Source organism: Leucoraja erinacea, chromosome 5 (assembly GCF_028641065.1).
Source record: "Leucoraja erinacea ecotype New England chromosome 5, Leri_hhj_1, whole genome shotgun sequence".
Taxonomy (NCBI): domain Eukaryota; kingdom Metazoa; phylum Chordata; class Chondrichthyes; order Rajiformes; family Rajidae; genus Leucoraja; species Leucoraja erinaceus.
Window position 1 is genome coordinate 90,169,571 of NC_073381.1, and position 19,491 is coordinate 90,189,061.

General features: G+C 44.2%; 1 protein-coding gene across 1 annotated transcript in view; it reads right to left on the minus strand.

The window, feature by feature from the left end:
- Positions 1 to 19,491, minus strand: part of anapc1 (anaphase promoting complex subunit 1) — a 107,067-nt gene that overhangs the window by 72,608 nt on the left and 14,968 nt on the right. Inside the window, 10 exon segments of the mRNA XM_055636195.1 lie at positions 1,367 to 1,432; positions 3,448 to 3,538; positions 5,971 to 6,066; positions 7,780 to 7,989; positions 10,186 to 10,412; positions 12,309 to 12,457; positions 15,008 to 15,081; positions 15,732 to 15,814; positions 16,650 to 16,750; positions 18,019 to 18,070. Of these exon segments, the coding sequence (XP_055492170.1) occupies positions 1,367 to 1,432; positions 3,448 to 3,538; positions 5,971 to 6,066; positions 7,780 to 7,989; positions 10,186 to 10,412; positions 12,309 to 12,457; positions 15,008 to 15,081; positions 15,732 to 15,814; positions 16,650 to 16,750; positions 18,019 to 18,070 (1,149 nt within the window).

Sequence of the window (19,491 nt, forward strand, 5' to 3'; positions counted from 1 at the left end):
CCCCATAGTGTGAAATGAATGGATGTGAAAGTGGGATAACAGAACTAGCGTCAATAGGCGATCGATGGTCAGCATGGACACGGTGGGCTGAAGGGACTGTTTCCAAGCTGTATCTCCAAAACTAAAACATGGGAGAGGAAAGCATCTCCAACCAGTGTCAATTTTATATCTGATTCACTGGGCTCTTCTGAGAGTTAATAACAATCTAACAACTATTGATAACTGTCTTACATGTTTCATATTTTGTGTTTTATGATTGTTGGCAGATCAATTTCCCTCCTGGAATAAATAAAGTACTATCGTATCGTATTTGTTGTTATCCTCAGTATTACCAACTCACCCCAACAAATCCAGTCCCTCCCAATTCCACCCTGGTTTAGAGTCAGCCAATAAATGTAGTCATTGCGTTTACCATTCTGAAATCTGAACTTTATAGGTGACTCACTGAATCTTCAGGGAGTGGATGGGAACTTGGGGAGAATTAAAATACAATTAGCGTAGGATTAGTGTAAATGTGTGCTTGATGGCTGGCACGGATTCAATGGGCCGAAAGGCCTGCTTCCACGGTGTACGATTCTTTACTTCCACAGATAAAGGAGTAGCTGACAAATGTAAAATGAAGAGTTGGGATAAACGGAGCATTTTTAGGTTGGTAATCAGTAACTAGTAGGTGCCACAGCAGTCAGTGCTGGGACTTCAACTATACCCAAAACAGATTAACAGCTGGCGGCACAGCGGTAGAGTTGCTGCCTTACAGCGCCGGAGATCTGGGTTCGATCCTGACTACGGGTGCTGTCTGCACAGAGTTTGTACTTTCTCCCTGTGATGCGTGGGTTTTCTCCAGGTGCTCCAGTTTCCTTCCACATTCCAGAGAGACGTGCAGGTTTGTAGGTTAATTGGCTTTAGTAAAATTGTTAACTTGTCCCCGGTATGTTGGAGAGTGTCAGTGTATTGGTCAGTGCAGACTCTGTGGGCCGAAAGGCCTGTTTCCTTACAGTATCTCTAAAGTCTAAAACATGTATGTATGGGCAAAGTGTATTGTAGCCTAGTTTGTTAATTACACGAAACAGGTGGGTTAACAAGTTGAGAAACAAGTTGAGAAGAGGGCACAAAGAGCCTGAAATGGGATATCAATCGGCTTTTGGATGGGAACATGGACGTGAAGGCAATGGAGAGATATGGATCACATGCAGGTAGAGATTAGTTTAATCTGACATCTTGTTCGTCACGGTCATTGTGGTCTGAAGGACCTGGTCCTGTGCTAAACCATCTTGTATTCTGACGCAAGTGGCTATAAATATTCCAGAAAGCACCACGCCAGCTGCATATGAATGACTGACAAAGTAAAATCCTGGCAGATACATACCCGAATAACACCAGTGTACAGCACCAGATTGCCACAACTCTCCAGGACCACCATTGTGTCGATACTCTGCTCACAACACAAAATCAATAAAACAGGCACAATAAAACAACTTGAAGTTGCACATTTAATACAGACACAAGGAACTGCAGATGCTGGTTTGCAAAAAAAGACACAAAGCGCTGGAGTAACTCAGCAGGTCCAGCAGCATCTGTGGAGAACATGATAGGTTTCTGGTTGGGACCCTACACCGTAGCCTTCTTCCCAACCCAATTTGTCTCCTACGCATGTCCTACAGAGATGCTGCCTGACCCGCTGAGTCACTTTTTGTCCTTTTTCTGCACATTTAATGTCTGCATTTAGTTTACATGTAGCCACATTTTTTTTTAAATAGACTTTGTTACAAGTATCCAAACAATTCAATTGCCTTCCTCGTCCTGAACATAAACCTCGGATTGAGAAGTAATGTCTTCTGGTCCCATTTTATCATTAATTATTAGTGTCATAACGTCATAGAGTCATACAGTGTAGAAACTGGTCCTTTGGCCCAACTTGCCCACATCAACCAACGTGCCCCATCTACACTAATCCCACCCACCTACGTTTGTCCCATATATCCCTTTAAACCTATCCTATCCATGTATCTAGTTTCTTTATTTTAGTTTAGAAACACAGCGCGAAACCTTCAGCCCACCGAGTCCACGCCGACCAGTGATCCCCGCACATTAAAACTATCCTATACACACTTGGGACAATTTCCACATACACCAAAGCCAATTAACCTACAAACCTGTACGTCTTTGGAGTGTGGGAGGAAACCGAAGACCTCGGTGAAAACCCACGCAGGTCACAGGGAAAACGTACAAACTCCGTACAGACAGCGCCCATAGTCGGGATCAAACCCGGGTCTCCGGTGTTGCAAGAGCTGTAAGGCAGCAACTCTACCGCTGCACCACCGTACCTGTCTTAATGTTTCTTTAAAAGTTGCAATAGTTCCTGCCTCACCTACCTACTCCAGCAGCTCATTCCATTACCCACTACCCTTTGTGAAAAAACGTTACCCCCCTCAGCCTCCCATTAAATCTTCCCCCCCCACCCCCATTGTCTCATGTTGACTGGGACCTGAGGATAACTGGTCGTGGTGAGATAAACCAAGAACTGTTTGGGGATAGACAGCATGGCTTTGTGCAGGTGAAATCATGGAGGGAGAGAAGCTTGCTAAGTTACAAGGGAAAATCCCTCTGAAGCACACGGTGCAACCAGGGTGACCATCGGGATAAGCTGTGAGCAGGGTTATCTGCTCAATGAGTAGCTTAGTTTAGAAATGCAACACGGAAACAGGCCCTTCAGCCCATGCTGGGGTGAGAGATTGCAACCTTCACGTGGTCCGGCCTGTTTCGACGAATGCAATCAATCTGGCATGCACAATCAAATAGAACAAGTTGTCCTACAACTTTAGGCTGTGCACGCCATACGCAAGAAGAAGAAGCAGCCCACGCTGACCAGCGATCACCCCATACACTAGCACTATCCTCCATACTAGGGATCATTTACAATTTTACCAAAACCAATTAACTTACAAACTTGTACATCTTTGGAGAGTAGGTGGAAACCGGAGCAAAATACTTGGCAAAATATGTCAAGAGAGTAAAATACCACTCGTGTATATTCAAACTAAACGGTCAATTCTGTTTCTCTTTCCCACAGATTGTGGCCAGGCCAACTGAGTATTTATAGCATTTTCTGGTCTATTTTACATCTCCAGCATCTGCAGTTTTATTTGATTTTTGGATGCTGACAATACTAAGAACCCAATGCATAAACGCCAGATATCGGAAATATTCAGCTTAACAAAATAGGCAGCTATAATTATGTTTAAGTCATATAATTTTCATGGGTAGTTGGAAACCACATCAGCATCAACAAAACAATGCAGTTTTTCCAGAACCACATCCAGACCAGATTTATTACCTGGAGACACAACAGACTGCAGGACAATTTGGAGGACACATTGGGATTGGTACTGCTATCAGCCATCGTGTTTGTACGTTACACGTTCTGTACGGATTTAATTCACAGCTCACCTCCAGAGGGGCAGCATCCTTTGCTTGTATGACAGTAACAGTTCCAAAAATGAGCTGAGTTAAATCGTTGCTTTCTTCAAATTTCACACACCTGTTGAGGATTTAAGCAGATGCGTCAATTCAAAGGTTGCCAGGCGACCAGCATCTCCATACACTGAATACTAGACAGGATGCAGGCGACATGGCAGCGCAGCAGTAGAGTTGCTGCCTCACAGCGCCACAGATTCGATTCCAGGTTCGATACTGACCATGGGTGCAGTCTCTACGGAGTTTGTACGTTCACCCTGTGACCTGTGTAGGTTTTCTCTGAGATCTCCAACTTCCTCCCACTCTCCAAAGACGTACACACAGGTTTGTGGGCTAATTACCTTGGTATAATTGTAAATTATCCCTTGCGTGTGTGGGATAGTGTAGGTGTGCAGGGATCACTGGTCGGCGCGGACTCGGAGGGCCAAAGGGCCTGATTCCCTGCTCTATCTCTAAACTAAATGGAGAGCACCACGACAAATATAAAGTGAATTGTCCAATCTTAAAATCTCATCAAATTTCACATTAGAATTTGTGATGCAGATACTATCAAGTAGGTATGTTACAAAACCTACCTGAATCGTGGCTGAGCATCTGCCCTACCCCGTGTGCGCGATTTTGCCGCTGTTTAGAGGGGGCGGGTTTAAAATGCGATTTTTACTAGGCTGTAGCAATCGAAAATGTTCAGCCTAGTAAATCATTAACGGAAAATCGCTGAAAGACCCCGTCGCAAAAGGTATTATTAGTTTTTATGGCCTTGTATAATAGTTATAGTAGTTTAAAAATCACTCTCTCAACCCGCAACCTCTCGCAGCCCCAGGGTTTTATAAAGCAAACAATTAAAGGTATGTACCTTATTTTTACATTAAATGGGGCTTGTATATAACCCTGTTATTAAAGTTTTCTATAGCGAGTAGTTCATTTTGGGCTCTTTATATCCCGCAGTATTTTTCTGGGCATTTGAGGGTACAAATCCAGCGCAATGTGAACGTTCTAAACCAGCGCGTTCACAGGAACCCACTAGAAAGCCGATTTAAATTGACTTTAATTTACAGCAATTGCACATTAAATTCCTTCCATTTGGCCTATAAATTGATGTAAATGAGATTTTAAAATCATGTTTTATGGTGAATTATTTGTGAACATTATTTGGACACTTGGGCTATTTAAAAATGTTAATCATTTATTAAGAAATGGATAGATGTTTAGATCTAGTAATTGAAGTTTGAAATTAGCTACAATTGGGTAACTAACTAATTATATGCTTTAATTTCAGGTCATCCAAGTAAGATTATTTTATATTTGTTTCAGAATGCTTCAATCTATGATAACTGAAAATTTCATTCAGTTCTCTTAATTTTTAAGAAGGTTATGGGCTTTTGACTGTCCACGATCACAGCTTTTTTGTTATGTCCATAGAAAATCAATAGGGAACAAGATGCTAATTTCCGAATATGAAAATGGCCATAACTTTTTTATTACTTGAGATATGAAAGTGAATTAGGTGTCAAATCAAACTTATTGTTATGCTTTATCTGATGGGATAAATTGCAGACTTGATTTTTTAAATCTCAAAATTTTGTAACATTGCTATATCAAGGGTGCGTAAGTGGAGCTCTTAAAGCAAGTTCACTGGGTTAGAATAATTTCACCTCTGTTTTACATAGAGTTTAGAAAGATGAGGGGGAGATCTTAAAACCTACTGAGTCATGAAAGGCCAAGATAGAGTGGGTGTGGAGAGGATTTTTCCACGTGGGAGAGTCTAGGACCAGAATGCACAGCCTCAGAATAAAAGGACGTATCTTCTGAATGACAAGGAGGAATTTTTTTTTAGTCAGAGTGTGGTGAATCTGTGGAATTCATTGCTACAGACAGCGGTGAAGGCCAATTCATTGGGTATTTTTAAAGCAGTAATTAACAAGTTCTTGATTATTAAGGGTGGTCAGGGCTTATGGGGAGAAGGCAGGAGAACGGGATTGAGAGGGATAGATCAGCCATGATTGATGGCAGAGCAGACTCGATAGGCAGAATGGCTTAATTCTGCTCCTATGTCTTATGCACTTACATGGCAATTGAATAAATATGTAAAAAATTAACACTTTGACCTTTAATAAAAATATATAAAATTATACCATAATCAAAGCAGCACTGGAGTACAGTGCAATATAGTTGGGAACGTATTATGTTTCCGAGTGCCCAAATTAAACCATACAAAAAACAAATGCAAGCTGCAACCCAATTGTTTGATGTAAAACCCAAAGTATTCCACGTCAGGAAAAGGTTCAAGTCAACAGGGCAGCACAGTGGCGCAGCGGTAGAGTTGCTGCCACACAGACCATTGTGAGAGACCATTATGCTCTTACCATCATCACCTGCTTCATTGTAGACCTCAGGTATTGTACTTTTAGACAATGTTTTCAAAAAATTATTTTTAAATTGGACAGAAGTTTAATCGCATCGTGTACTTTTGACCAGCTCATCAGGAAACACACTCACCTCAGCTGATGCCGAGACTCCACCAGATAACACAGGAACCTCTGACCACAGAGATCACTGGTGAGAAACACTTTAGTGGCCTGAGAGTTCTTCTCCCTGTGAAAGCACAAATCAACACTTATGGATCATGTAAATGAGGCGGCATGGTCGCACTCGGTGCTGCCTCACGCCGCCAGAGACCCGGGTTTGATCCCAAATACAGGCGCTGTCTGTACAGAGTTTGTACGTTCTCTCCATGACATGCGCAGGTTTTTTCTGCGTGCTCCGGTTTCCTCCCACACTCCAAAGACGTACAGGTTTATCGTTTAATTTACTTGGTATAATTGTAAATTGTCCTTTGTGTGTGTTATAGTATTATATAGGATAGTATTAGTGTATGGGGATCGCGGGACGGCACGGACTCGGTGTGTCGAAGGGCCTGTTTCCGTGTTGTAAACTAAACTAAAATAACGACAGCAAATCCCGAATACACGTGCTGCATGTGCGGAGTTTGTACCTTCTCCCCGTGACCACGTGGGTTTTCCCCTGGTTTCCTCACACACTCTAAAGACCTGCAGGTGCGTAGGTTAATTGGCTTCAGTAAAAATTGCCCTCCTGTGTAGTGCTAGTGTACCGGGATCGCTGGACAGCATGGACTCGGTGGGCCGAAGGGCCTGCTTCCGCACTGTATCTCTAAACTAAACTAAAAACAACGGATTGTGGATCGGGTAAATGCAGAGTCTTTTGCCCATAGAAGGGGAATCGAGAAACAAGAGATTTAAAGTGAGGGGGGAAAGATTTAACAGAAACAAGATGGATAACTTTTTTTTACACAAAGGATAGTGGGTTTATGGAACGAGCTGCCGGAGGAGGTAGTTGAGGCAGATACTATCGCAACGTTTAGACCGATACATGGATAGGATACATTTTACAGGCATATGGGCCAAAGGCAGGCAGATGGGGCTCGTGTAGATGGGGCATGGTGGTCTGTGTGGGCAAGTTGGACTGAAGGGCCTGTTTTCACACTGTAAGACTCTATGACTATGAATACCAAGACAGGTTCTACTTATATTAAAACTAAGAGGGTAGCTAGGAAAAGGTTCAAGACACTCAGGGAAAAGAGGTCATGTAGGGCCTTGCCCGTATTCTCTCGCTCCAGATGAGCATCCAGAGGAAGTGAGCAAGATCCCACATGAGTACTTTGCCTTGGTATTCACAAGAAGTTATGGATGATAGTGAAAACAGGGAGGGATATGTTGATATACTAGGGCATGTCCCTATTAAGGAGAATGAAGTGTTAGGTCTCTTTAAAAAATATTAGGGTGGATAAGACCCCAGTGCCTAATGTCGTCTGTTCCAGGAAACTGAGGAAAACAAGGGTTGGGGGGGGGGGGGGGGGGGGGGGGGGAGGAGATGGTTGGGCTCTTGACCAAGATCCTTGATCTTTTTCTGCCGCGGGCAAGGTCCCCGAACAATCGAGAATAGCCATTGTTGTTCCTTTGTTCAGGAAGGGCAAAAGGGATAAACCAGGAAATTACAGGGCAGCCAGCCTTACATTAGGATTCGGGAAGCTTTTGTTACATGGGTGTATGGAACGAGCTGCTAGAGGAGGTAGCTGAGGCAGGTTTTCTCCAGGTGGTACGGTTTCCTCCCACACTCCCACGACGTGCAGGTTTGTAGGTTAATTGGCTTCGGTAAAATTGTAAATTGTCCCTAGTGTGTAGGATAATGCTGGTGTACGGGGATCGCTGGTCGGCGCGGACTCGGTGGGCCGAAGGGCCTGTTTCCGTGCTGTATCTGCAAAGTGGTAAAGAAAGTTTCTTGACTGACCTCATGTTGGGCATGTTTTCCGTCCACAGGTGCTCAAGACACAACTCTGGAATGACCGGCTCCGTTTCAGACACGAGCAAGGAGTCACTGAGGGTGCTGTTCGGGGAATGGGAGTTACGGCCACGCTTTGGAGAAGGAGTGTAGGTCGATAGGTTGAATCGCTGAATGCCAGAGAAAGCTGAAGCTCCCAGCGAAGGGGAGTGAGAGCGGCTGGAAGGCAAGGAAAAACATGACAACGTTTACAGAGGGCAGGCGATGATCTACAGAAGACACAAAACTCCAACGTATATCGGTCTGCCAAGTCCTGCTGGATGGATCGCCCTTGTTGCCAGCGATACTGCTCAACTTTACACTGTAGCCCATTATAGTATAGAAAGACGGTACAATGGCACAGTGGTGGAGTTGCTGCCCAATAGCGCCAGTGACCCGCGTTCGATCCTGACTACGAGTGATGTCTATACCGACTTTGTACGTTCTCCCTGTGACCGTGTGGGTTTTCCCTGGGTGCTCCGGTTTCCTCCCACACTCCAAAGACGTGCAGTTTTGTAGATTAATTGGCTTTGGTAAAGATTGTAAATTGTCCCTCGTGTGTTGCATAGTGTACAGGGATCGCTGGTTGGTGAGGACTATGTCTCCGTGCGGTATCTCTGAACTAAACTAAACCAAGTTAAACTGGACCATAATCTGATTGGTTAGTAAGGCCCTCTAGAGTGGTCTGCCTCTTTAGGGACCGCCTCCTTCTCTTGATACAACTGAATAAACCACTCGTGGCCCTGATTCTTTAGTATCTTCTTGAAGCCCTCCTGTTTTCCTGGTTGCTAACCAGTTGAACTCCCCTCCCCATTCTGACTTTGCTGCCCTGACCCTCCTCCTATTGCCAGAGTGAGGCAACAAGCAAACTGGAGGAACAGCACCTCATACTCCACTTGGGTAGCCTACAACCCAATGGTGCGAACTTTAAATTCTCCAATTTTCAGTAACACCACCCCTTCCCTTTTGTCTTTCTTCCCTGTGCACCTCCACGCCGCAGTAAGTGACAAAGGCTGGAGAGGAGTGTAATGTAAAGCTAGAGAGAGAGAGACGTAGGTTCATTTCTCCCACCTTCCCTCCCCTCCTCTTCCCTTCGCACACAGCAAATGGAGGAAGCCAGATTCTGCTGCCAGAGTTACATCGAGTACAAGTGGCAAGATTTTGAACAGACGCGAGAGGGAATTGTGTTTATCCGTATGGTGCTTTGTAGAAGGTGTTGGTACGGGGATGTACGCTGCCTCTCACGAGGGCAAGGGTGAACCAACCATTGACAAAACAAAAGCTCAAGAAGAGCTTTTTTTTAAATTCTGAAACACATGGAGATTTGGGATGACAAGATGTGTCCACTTGTGGAAAAAAATAAAATGAGATGGGGGAAGAAGAAGAAGGGAAAGCAAAATGGAAAAGGAATGGCCAAGGGATGGAGTATTGTCCTTGATGATTTATCTTGCAAGTACCATATGATCGTGGATGTTCAGTGCATTTCTGAAAAGTAAAATCAGTTCTGCTGACTTCAAAAGGGTTGAATTTTCAAAAGGAGGGTCCCGTTCATAGTGGGTATGTAGACTGGGCGGCACAGTGGCGCAGTGGTAGTGTCACTGCTTCACAGCACCAGAGACCCCGATTGGATCCTGACCTTCAGTGCTGTCTGTTCACACGTTCTCCCTGTGACCATGTGGGTTTTCTCCAGGTTCTCTGGTTTCCTCCCACATCCCAAAGACGTGCAGATTAGGTAGGTTAATTGACTTCTGTAAATTGCCCTTAGTGTGCAGGATAGGGTACCGGTGGTTGTTGGGCGGCGTAGACTCGGCAGCCAGTTTCCATGCTGTATCTCTAAACTAAACTAAACTGCTAGGGACTGAAATCAAATACTTCATAACCCTTGTGTGAAAGGGATAGTATCCTGAATGAAGGATGGGACAGGTTGCAGCTATTAATTTACTTTGGTTTAGGTTGGAGATAGAGCGCGGAAACAGGCCCTTTGACCCACCGTGTCCGAGCTGACCAGGGATCGCCCGTACACTAATTCTATCCTACACACTGGGGGACAATTTACAGAAGCCAATTAACCCACGAACTTGCACGACTTTGGAATATGGGTGGAAACCAGAGCACCTGGAGAAATCCCAGAGAAAACCCACGCGGTCAGAGTGAGAATGCGCAAACTTCACACACACAGCCGTTATACTGCACTGTGAAGATGCATGGATGGGAGGCCATTCGTTTTCATGTCAGAACCAAAACAATTTGCTTCATTTTAAGAAATAAACACCACATCACCCCACCAACCAGGTGCAGGAATTGGTGCATCCAAAGGCCAGCCCTTGTTAAGCCTCCCCCATCAATCTCTCCAAACACACACTGAAAACCGCTCACCTCAGGGCGGCCATGTTTGAGATGGAAGGCGAGTGCGAGCGAGAGTGGGTGCCTGGCGAGGCCGTGGATCTGTTCTGGCTGGGGAAGGAGGAGAAGTTTTGAAACGGCGAGGCGATGGGCGACTCGCCCTTGGAGACGCTTCTGAGGTGAGCAGTCAACGAACTGCTGGTAGCTATCTGCTGAGGAGTCCCCGATGTGCTGGGATGTCTCAGAACTGTGTTTTGCTCCTGTTGGAAGAATATGTAATTACTGCCAGAGCTGTAATTCTTGTAAGTAGGTATCATGCCAGGTCTGTGGACAATCTACTGGAACTTGCTACATCATAATAAACAGGTCCGATATACATATGGCTTATTTGGAGGTTGTTGTGTTTAATAGCATGATGGTTGTAGGAAAGGAGCTGCTTCTGAATCTGGAAAACATCTTTGATCACCTTGGTAATCCTGTTCTTTATTTAACATCACCCCCTTCTATCCTGCCCATTGGATAGATTAAGATCCTTAGAAGATTCAGCATGTTGACGAATACTCTCTTGAACAGCTACAGGTGTATGGTCGAGAGCTTACTGACTGCTTGCATCACTGCGTAGTTTGAGGAACGAGGGCGAGAGTGATGGGCACTGTCCGGTCCATCACGGGTATTTACCTGTCCACCATCGAAGCGATCTCTAGGAAACGCTGGCTTAAAAAGGCAGCCAGCATCATCAGAGACCCACACCATCCTAGCCACACTCTCATTTCACTCCTACCATCGCAAAGGGGATACAGGAGCTTGAAAACGGTGGCTACAGGTTGAAGAACAGCTTCTTCCAGCAACATTAACCTTAGCTACTATGAACTTCCATGCAGACATTAGTTTTTGCACTGTTATTGTTACCTAGTATTACGGTTAATTGTTGTATTTTGGATTATTATAGATTATTATCTGTGTGTTATTGCGATTATGGGCCTGATAAACTGCAGCATGGATCTGTAATTGCTCCATATGACAATAAAACACTCTTGAATCAAGGAATTTCTATTCTATCCAGAGGCGGCACAGTGTCGCAGCAGTAGAGTTGCTGCCCTACAGGGCCAGAGACCCACCCGGGTTTGATCCTGAATATGGGTGCTGTCTGTGCGGGGTATGCATGTTCGCCATGGGTTTTTTTCCGGGTGCTCCAGTCTCTTCCCACACTTCAAACACATACAAGTTTGTAGGTTAAGTGGCTTTGGTAAACATTGTAGATTGTCCCTAGTGTGCAGGATAATGCTCATGTACAAGGTGATCGCTGGTGGAATAATGAAAAGCATGGATAGAGTGGACGTGGAGAGGATGTTCCCACTGGTGGGAGAGTCTAGGATGGTATAGCATCAGAATTAAAGGACGTTCCCTTAGGAAGGAGATAAGGAGGAATTTCTTTAATCAGAGTGTGGTGAATCTGTGGAATCCATTGCAACAGAAAGCTGCGGAGGCAAAGTCAATGGATATTTTTACGGCAGAGATAGATAGATTAGTATGCTTGTCGGGGGTTATGGGGAGAAGGCAGGAGAATGGGGTTAAGAGGGGAAGATGGATCAGCCATGGTTGAATGGGGGAGTAGACTTGATGGGCCAAATGGCCTAATTCTGCTCCTATCCCTTATGGTCAGCGTGGCCTCGGTGGGCCGAAGAGTCAGTTTCCGCGTTGTATCTCTAAAGCAAACTAAAAAGTATCCAATTTTCCTATCAATGAACACAGAGTTCTGGAGGCCAAGACAACATTTAAAAAATCCCTGCAGTAACTGTTTAAGTTAGATTAATTTTGTTTAGTTTAGAAATACAGGCCTTTCAGTCCACTGACTCCGCGCCAACCAGCAATCCCCACAAACTAACACTATCCTCCAAACACTAGGTACAATTTACAATTTTACTAAGCCAATTAACCTACAAACCTGTACGTCTTTTGAGGTGTGGAAGGAAACTGGAGATCCTGGGGAAAATCAACACATCTCACGGGGAGAACGTACAAACACTCGTAGTGGGGATGGAACCCGGGTCTCCGGCGCTGTGAGGCAGCAACTCTCCCACTGCACCACCGAGCCTATGCTTGAACCAGATCACATGGAGAAGAATGGAAACAAAATTACTCTGCAGAACAGTTACCTCTGTTTTAATTTTGCGTAGTGCCCAGACTGTGTGCAAACACTGTACTGTGTCGTAGGTCAAGATGATTGAAGGTGCTGTGCCGGAGAAAACTATTTTCATGGTGTAGTCAGCAACATATTGCACCCTTGTCACGCTGGCCGCACACCCTGGAAGGGAGAAAGTAGGATTTAAATTCTCTCACAGCTCATTCAATAGACAACGGCTCTGGGTTGTCCTTTCGAAATATTATCGAAATGTTCAATTGATAGTCATAAGAGATAGGAGCAGAATTAGGCCCTTCGGCCCATCATGTCGACTCCGCTATTCAATCATGGCTGATCTATCTTTCCCCTCCTAACCCCATTCACCTGCCTCCTCCCCATAACTTCTGTCACCCCTGCAATTTGCAGAAAGAATCCAGTACACAGATTCACCGGGGGTGGTGGAGGCAGATATGATAGTGCTGTTTAAGAGGCTTTTAGATAAACACATGGATATGAAGGGAATAGGATCATGGATCATGGATCATGTTGCAGGCAGAGATTACATATCTTAGTATCATGCTCGGCATAGACATTGTGGGCTGAAGGGCCTGTTCCAGTGCTATACTATTCTATGTTCAGTTTCAAACTAAAATGTTGAAACTGACCAGCGATTATCTACTTTTATCCTTCACACTAGGGGAATTTTTAAAAATATACAAGCCAATTACCCTACAATCTTGCAACTCTTTGGAATTTGGGAGGAAACCGGAGCACCTGGGGAAAAGCCATGTGGTCACTGGGAGAACATACAAACTCCGAACAGACAGCACCTATAGTCAGGATTGAAACCGGGTCTCTGGAGCCGTCAACTCTACCGCAGTCGTCTAAAATTCGAGCTGCAATGTGTGCCTGCATAAACATTACTAATCTAAAATGCTACTTTATTTTTGTAATTTTGTAATTCACCCATTAATTGCAATTTTTACATTTAAATATTACAAATGTATTTCTCTTGCCATCTCTAAAATTTCCAGTCTTTGTTAACTTCATTCCTTTGTGACTTTGGCAAGCATTTTAAATTGACATATATTTACAATTGAATGTATTAAACTATAATTAAATTGAGTCTTAATATTTTAGTTTATATATACAGCGTGGAAACAGGTCATTTGGCCCAAAGAGTCCACATGTACCAGCGATCCCCGCACATTAACACTATCCTACACAATTATATACCAAGCTAATTAACTTACAAATCTAAATCAAGAGATCCAGCTTACTGCAGAGAACGATGTATGTTTCCGTGCTGGATGACTATGACTGAGAGTGATTTGCAAGTTAAATGGCCTCTGTAAACTGCAGCTAGTGTGTTGAGATCGGATGCCAGAAGTGTTCCTATTAAAACCATACGGGTGAATGCACAGAGTCTTTTACCCGTGGTAGCTGAATCAATTCCCCTTACGATTTTGTAGACCTCAATAAGATCATCGCTCTGAGGAATAAAGTCCGAGCCTGCCAAACCTCACTCCTTCCGCATCCAACACATCAGTCTGAAGAAGGGCCCTGACCCAAAATGCCACCTGTCCATGTTCTCCAGAGATGCTGTCTGCTGCGTTACTCCAGCATTTTGTGTCTTTCCTCCAGAGATGCTCCAGAGTTCCTCCAACACTGTATGTTCTACGCAAGATTCCAGCATCTGCGGCTCCTTGTGTCTCCATACCACTGCAAGTTGTTTGATTTTACTGTTTTGTCTGATATACAGTAACTGATTAACAGAAACTCCTCCTAGTAAGTACTAACCAACAGCAGTCAATTCCATCCCTCATCATGGTAAATACCTGAAACTGAACCGGACTGCTAGGAATCGGGAAGTCACACTAGACCATGAACTTTGGCCCACATGGTCACGCCTTCACTATAACCTCAGCAACTCCCAAAACTCATGTCAAGGCCCATCACAGCTGCGTTGAACTTGAGCAGTACTTCAGTCTTTAAGATTCTTATTGGTACCTCCAGAGAACCACCCTCTCTATAATCGTTAATCTCTTCCTTCCCTCCCATCACCATCATGATTTTTGCACCTACTTAAATTCTGACCTGCTGAGCATTTTGGAATTGCACTTTTCCACCACCAGTGGCTGAAGCTTCTCCCACCAAGGTCATCACTCACCGTCACAGAGTCCTACAGTACGGAAACAGAGCCTTCAGCCCAACATGTCCATGCCGACCAAGATGCTTCATCCAAGCTAGTCTCACCTGCCCGCATTTGGCCCATATCCCTCAAAAGCTTTTTTATCCATGTACCTGGCCCAATGTCCTTTAAATGTCTGTTCGTCCCTTCAAGACCTGAGACAGGGAGGATGGAGCTGGCGATGACGACAGAGATGTCCATTGAGGAGCAAAGCTGGTAGGACAGTGAACCGGGTTCTGGCCTACTCCGCCCTGGAGGTCGGCAGTGGGAGGTGCCCCCATGGATCAAAGGAGGACGGGCGAGGAGCGGGACGTTGTTTCACTAGTAGCCTGACGGCTGGAGGCCCGCAGCAGCCTGGGGCTTGCCTAGATCGGGCACCGCTCATAAGAGCCAGAGTGCGGACTGGACTTGGAAAATGGCGGCAAAATCCAGTGCCTCTTGAATGCGACTATTTCTGGACACTTTGCTAATCGTGGTGGGTGTTAACCAGCATCTGCAGTTCTTTGTTTCTACAAAATAATGGTACACGTTGCGGTCCTTACCTCCTGGTTTACAAACGACGGGTGCAATTTCATCCAGTGGATGCAGCATGCTGAACATGGTGGGCAACGGCTCCCTGCAACCACACAATGGCAACAGGCATCAACATCAACACTGCAACAACACTCGCCCCAGCATACGGGACACTTGCTCATTGCAACAGAGGAAGCCACAGTGACCGGTATCGGATGGCAAGATTGGTATAGGTAAAGTTTACTTCCATGGAATCGAGAGGCGAGCCACACATTTTATACAATTATGAGGGGACTACATGGTGGGCAGTAAGGTGGCGCAACAGTCGAGGTGCTGCCTCACAGCACCAGAAACCTGGGTTCGACCTTGACTACAGGTCTATACGTAGTTTGTACGTTCTCCCTGTGACGGCATGGGTTTTCTCTGGGTGCCTGATTTCCACCCATATTCCAAAGACGTACGGGTTTGTACGTTAATTGTCCCTAGCGTGTAGGATCGTGCTACAGGGTAATTGTTGGTCAACGTAGACTTCGTGGGCCGAAGAGCCTGTTTCCACATTGTATCTTTAAACTAAACTATTCCTTCCAAATACAATAAGGTGAAGCAAACAAGAGTAAGACCAAATGGTCCATCTTCATCCATATCCCAGCTTGGGAAAACAAGGCAAAGTCAGTTTTAAACTTGCATGGGGAATTTGTTGAATCAATCTGGGTCAGGTGTGTGCATGTGTTTTGGTGCTAATCGCATGCTTACCTCAGGGGACTTAAAGGTAACTCTAGAACAGGATTGCTGCGCTCGAACATTAGCCCAAATGCAGTTGCCCAAATGTCTGCAACCTAGCGAGAGATGGCAAGATATTACTTCACTAATACATTTGCAGCACGAGAGAAAAACCTCAAGTGGAATAAACAGCGAATATTCAACCCGCAGCGCATTCAGAAAGTATTCAGACCCCTTCACTTTTGCAGGATCTTTTTAATTACTTTGCAAACATTTCTTAACACCTGTTTTCGCATTTTTATTGTGGGGTATTGTGTGTAGATTGAAGATTAAAAAAAAAAGATTTTAATCCATTTTAAAATAAGGCTGTAACGTAACAAAATGTGGAAGAAATGAAGGGGTCTGAATACTTTCTGAATGCACTGTACTAATTTCGAAGAGTTCAAACAACAAACTCATTATTTATAGACAGTGCAGAATTATTCTACTTAATACAGTGGACAAATTTGCACAAATGTCATTGCCAGTTTGGTTTAGTTTACTTTATTGTCCAGTACACTTGAAAGCTTTTTGTTGCGTCTGTCCACTCAGCGGAAAGATTACACATGATTATTACCATCAAGATGACCACAGTGTACAGATACAGGATAAAGGGAAAAACTGGTTTAGGACACAACGTTGGTCTCAATGCGCCAGAGACCCAGGTTCGATCCTGACTACGGGTGCTGTCTGTATGGAGTTTGTATGTTCTCCCTGTCACCGCGTGGGTTTTCTCTGGGTGCTCCGGTTTCCTCCCACAGTCCAGGGAGTGTGCAGGTTTCTAGATCAATTGGCTTCGGTAAAAATTGTCCCGAGTGTGTAGGATAGTGCCAGTGTACGGGATGATCACTGGTGGGCATGTTTCCATGCTGTATCTCTAAAGTCTAAATGCTTATGAATATTATTAACTACCTGGAAAGGTAATGGGGCGATGTAGTCCTTCCCGTCCATGGTGTGCACGTTCACACTGGATTTTTGGACGATGCAAACACACCTCTCCCTCTTTTCTTGAGCTGAGGAAGAAAGAACTTTAATTGGAGTCGACCGGCATATAGAAATCTCACGTGACCACCGTAACATTGCCTCTCTTACATGTCGATCTGAGTTACTGATGTAGCTAGTGCCCTGGTTCCTGGTCTCTGTTTGGTGGCCTGTAAACCACTCCCATTAGTCAAGTCAAGTCACATTTATTTATATAGCACATTTAAAAAAACAACTCTCGTTGGCCAAAGTGCTTTACATTTGTTATAAGAATAGTATAAAAGGGTAGTTTTACCTTTGCAGTTTCTCAGCTCTACCCACAATTACTCTACATCTTCAGATCCTGTGCCATCCCTGGCTAAGGACCGAATTTTATTCCATACCAGCAGAGCTACCCCCACCTGCTCTGCCCACCTGTCTACCAGTAGGATGTGTGACCTTGAATATTCAGCTCCCATCTCCAATTCTCTTGCAGCCACTTTGCTGTAATGCCCACATCATACCTACCAATCTCTAACACAAGCTCATCCACTTTGTGCCTTATACTACGCGCAGTCAAATATAACTTTAATTTGATTTTCACCTCCCCTCCTCTCAGTTCGGTCTTGATTTTACCTGACCTTACTCTCATATCACTTCTTAAACTTTTTAAATTATTAATAGTGTTTTATTATTAATGTTTAATGTTTTATGTGTCATTCCTAACTGTCACTGTATTTCATGTTGCCACTTGCGGGCGGAGCACCAAGGCAAATTCCTTGTATGTGAATACTTGGCCAATATTCATTCATTCATTATGGAGACTTCTGTAACCTCTCCTGCACCGTCTTTCCCTTTAACTCCACCCTTACGCTTACAATTTGTTGACCCCACCCCTCCACTATTTAGTTGAAAGTCTATCCACGGCCCTGGTTACACGGTTTGCCAGGACTCGGGTCCCAACAGGGTTCATTCAAATGGAGTCCGCCCCATCGGAACAGATCCCTCCTTCCCCAATACTGGTGCCAATGTCCCACAACTTCAAACCCACTTCTTCCAGTCTTTGAGCTACGCTTTCATCCCTTTCATCTTCTCGACCCTGTGCCAATTTGCACGCGGCTCAGGTAGCAATCCAGGGATCGTTTCCTTTTTGGTTCTACTTTTCAATTTTGAGCCTAGCCATTCAAATTCCCTGAGCAGTACATCTTTCCTCGCTCTGCCTATGTCATTGGTACCCTCATGGACCACGATGATTGGATTCTTTAATCCTCAAATTCAAAACTAAATGTTTAATCGATCGCGAATCAGAGTGGCAATTTACCTTCTGCACATTGAGTCTTGTCCTGTGGTATGCTGAAGTTGCACCATAGAGCCTGAAGACCAAGAGAAACCTGTTCATTAACTGGCTTTTATGCTTTATTTTCAGTTTCACTGACTGGTTAAAAAAAAAACAGCTCAATTATTCAAATGCAGTGGACCAGCTCAGAAATCACGTAGCCTGTCTAAGTTTGAAATGAACATTTCTACAAAATGGCTACAAAACCAGTAGAGCAGTTGGCATAAAGCTGCTGCCTCACTGTATCAGAGATCCAGGTTTAATCCTGACTGCGGGTGCTGTCGGTGTGTGGAGATATCGCGTTCTCCCAGTGACCGTGTGGGTTTCCTGCGGGTGCTCCGGTTTCCTCCCACATCCCAGACGTGCAGGTTTGTTGAGTAATTGTCCGTCTGTAAATTGCCCCTAGTGTGTAGGGAGTGGATGAGAAAGTGGGATTACATGGAACCAGTGTGAACGGGTGGTCAATGGTCAGTATGGACTCAGTGGGTCGAAGGGACTGTTTCCATGCGGTAATCTTTCCATAAATCTTTCAATAAATCAAAAGTAACAGAAACAGAATACTTCCCTCACAATCCCAGTTGCAATCATGTAGCATTGTGCTCATGCCTCATATTGTGTTTTGAATTGAATTCTGTCTTTAGTTTGTGTACTAGTCATGTCTCTACTATTTATTTCATTCCGCTTACATGTTTTTCCTCTACTTGCTAAATTTTGTAAGGTGTCCTTGAGACTCTTGAAAGGCGCCCATAAATAGAATTTATTATTAGTATTATTGTTACAAAACCTACCATCAATGGTGCCACAAATCAGCCACTGCCTGTGCGTGCGATTCCGGAGGCTTTGGGGGGGGGGGTCAGGATTAAAATGCAGATTTGTACTGGTTGTCGGAGAGGGATTTCCTCGGGCTTCTAGCTGATGAAGAAAAATCTTTCGGGCTTCCGTTCGCATTTCTTAAAAACATTTCGTTGAACGATTGCGTCGCTGGATTTAACTTAAATGAGACTGAAAACGCCTTCAACATCACGGATTCCAATATCAGGACAAAACTAAAGGTATGTTGTTTATTTAACATATTATCTTGCTTTCTGGTGTGGCTTCATTTTAATCTTATGATGCGAAAAATGTTATTTAGGCCCCATATGAACCGGCCGTGTCTTGCCTGCCGATATGGGCTTATAATTTATGGCAACGGCAACATTCCAATCGATCACATTCCAGAAACATCTACTCTCAAGATAATCAAATTCATTTTTTTTTTTGCACAATCATGTCAGAAGAACATCTAAATCATCTATATTTTGTGTTATTGTCTATCCCTGATCAATATTTTCATACTAAATATCCACAGTACAGTTTTAGTCAGATGTATTGTGCAAAAAATAATGATTTTGATTATCTTGAGAGTGGATGTTTCTGGATTAATTTATGGGAATTAAACATTAAATTCCTTCCATTTGG